We start from the raw sequence: 2,500 nt of genomic DNA on the forward strand, positions 1-2,500 counted from the left end.
GAAAGACCTTGAAAGCTTTGCTGTGACTGAATATTTTTTTTTTTTTTTTTTTTTTTTTTTTGTTCTTTCCACTCTTTGAGTTGTAGGCAGAAGTTGTTGTTTTTTTGGGGGGCGGTGTGTTTGGCTTTGTTTGGACTTCTGTGGGGTGCACTGGTCATTTAAGATCATTTTCTATCGCAAGTTGCTGGTTTGGTTTTTCATTGTGTGTAAAATGTGAATAATTGTATGAATAATGGTCTTTATCCATGCTCTGATAAGCAGAGATGCCATTTTATACTGACGTTGAAATGTTTTTATTTGTATTTGAATGATGGTTTGTGCAACTTTTTTATGGTTATATTGTGGGTTGTTTTCTGGTATGGTTTTTTGTAAATGAGTTTATGAGTGTTTATCCAGTGCTCTGCATGGATGGTTCAACCCAATGAGCCGTAACAGAGCCATAGGGTTTCTGATTCATGTTTGAAGATGATGCCCATATTCAAAAACTGAGTAAACAATAAACAAAGACTCATTTGTGCATTCATGTATCAGCGTGTATGTCTGTTAATCATATCGACTGCTTATCCACAGATATCACCATGTTTTGAGACATGTTTATGGAAATGTGAAATTTTAGTTTATGAAATAGGGGTTTATCTATACAAATGCTACTTTTCACTCTTACTGTGCACGTGTGTGTGTGTGTGTGTGTGTGTGTGTTTTGCACAGGTTCTCGGTGAAAACACTCATTGATCGTTCCTGTTTTGAGACGATAGATGACTCATCCCCGGAATTTATCAACTTTGTCTCCATACTGGAGCAAATCCTCAGCCATCGGCTCAAAGGTGAGACCGCACCGCAAAGGATGTTTGGAAATGTAGTCTTGAGTATTTATAGATCGCTGTTGGCTTTAGTTTATGTACTGTATATATGGGTAGAGTTAAAGTTTGTTGGTATGTCAGTACAGTCTTTGTTTTGCAGCTGTACAAGAAAAAATCAATTGGATAAGAGTCCAAAGTTTTCCTCTGTTTCATATTTAAAAGAAAATCGTAATAAATAAGAATATTTCTTTATCTTTTAATATTTTTTAACATTTTTTAAAAAGCTCCTTCGAGGTGTGAATTGTGAAACGTCAAAGTAGCTTCCAGTTGTGAAACAGTTTCTGAAAGCCGGGCGAAGAAAACAGCTGAAGTTGTTTTTATTTTCATTTTGCATCAGTTCTCCAAGGATAAACCTAAAAGCGAGCGTTGTTTTGACAGATGGGGGTGCGTAGAAGAAAATTACATTAATAGCAGTAAATATTTGCGGACGTTTCTCGAGATGGCCGACATCCTGTGCTTTAAGTAATGATGATGTTTTTCAGTCAGAGAGGAGTTGGAGGTTTTGGATTTGCCCTGTTGGAACATTAGGTAAATAGTACATTAAGCCCAGGGTGTTTTTAGCACAAAGTTTAAAGTGTAAACAAAGCAGGAAGTCTCCATTATCAGTCATTAGGTACTTGAGAGATGAACGGTCAGAATAAGCCATTAGTAATGTTTGCCCATTATGTACACACAGATGAAGAAGCACTTTTAGACTTTGCTCTCTGTGTGTGTGTGTGTGTGTGTGTGTGTGTGTGTGTGTGAAGAAAAAAAGTTGTAGAAGGTTTCCTAAAGGGTGTTGTAGAGGAAAGATGCTCTTAGGGGTTCTGCTGTTCTGCTCTGACCTCAGGTGATACCTATAATACCTGTAATGGTACCTATTCATGCACACGCACACGCACACACACACACACACACACACACACACACACACTTCATTGATTTGGCCTTAGAGCCCCCCTCTCTCTTTCTCAGTATTTCTGTCGATCAGTGTGGCGTGGACATTAAAACTGGACTGACTGATTGACTGTTCGGTTTGTCCTTATCCCTCCTTTTCCCCATCATTCCCATCACTCTCTCTCTCTCTCTCTCTCTCTCTCTCTCTCTCTCTCCGCAGGCCAGATTAGTTGGTTTGGTTATGAAAGTCCAAGGAGTTTCTGGGACTATATTCGTCTGGCCTGCAGTAAAGTTCCTCACAGCTGCATCCACAGCATCGAGAATATGGAAAACGTACGCAGTTCAAGAGCGAAGGTGAGAGGACACACACACACACACACAGCATGTACGCACTTGTACATACGTGGATCCTTGTAAAGCTTGAAAAACCGCTCAGAATTGATCCAGTAAGATCACTGTTCCAGTCATACTGCAGATAAGGGGTTAGATAAACACATTCCTCAGCCAAGTATAATAAACAAGGAAAAGAACAACCTCTTCTGTTTGCGACTGTTTTCAACTGACACTTTCAACTGACATTGGATGAGCAGAGGGTTTGTCTTTAATTCACAATAAAGTGGTAAACTCTGCCAGAGGGGAGATCAGTTAACTTCTTCAGACAGCTTGAGAGAACACACACACACACATGCGCGCACACACACACACATGCACACACAAACACTGTTTTGAGCTGCCAGAATGAAATCCTGTTAGTTTCCACTGTT

The 2,500-nt window shown here is 39.6% G+C and overlaps 1 protein-coding gene across 1 annotated transcript in view; it reads left to right on the forward strand.

Annotated features, from left to right (window-relative positions):
* Positions 1–2,500, forward strand: part of rundc3b (RUN domain containing 3b) — a 16,071-nt gene that overhangs the window by 5,703 nt on the left and 7,868 nt on the right. The window contains exons 2-3 of the mRNA XM_030784817.1: positions 709–824; positions 1,957–2,090. Of these exons, the coding sequence (XP_030640677.1) occupies positions 709–824; positions 1,957–2,090 (250 nt within the window). The remainder of the gene's footprint in view (positions 1–708; positions 825–1,956; positions 2,091–2,500) is intronic.

Source organism: Chanos chanos, chromosome 9, assembly GCF_902362185.1.
Source record: "Chanos chanos chromosome 9, fChaCha1.1, whole genome shotgun sequence".
NCBI classification, from domain to species: Eukaryota; Metazoa; Chordata; class Actinopteri; order Gonorynchiformes; family Chanidae; genus Chanos; species Chanos chanos.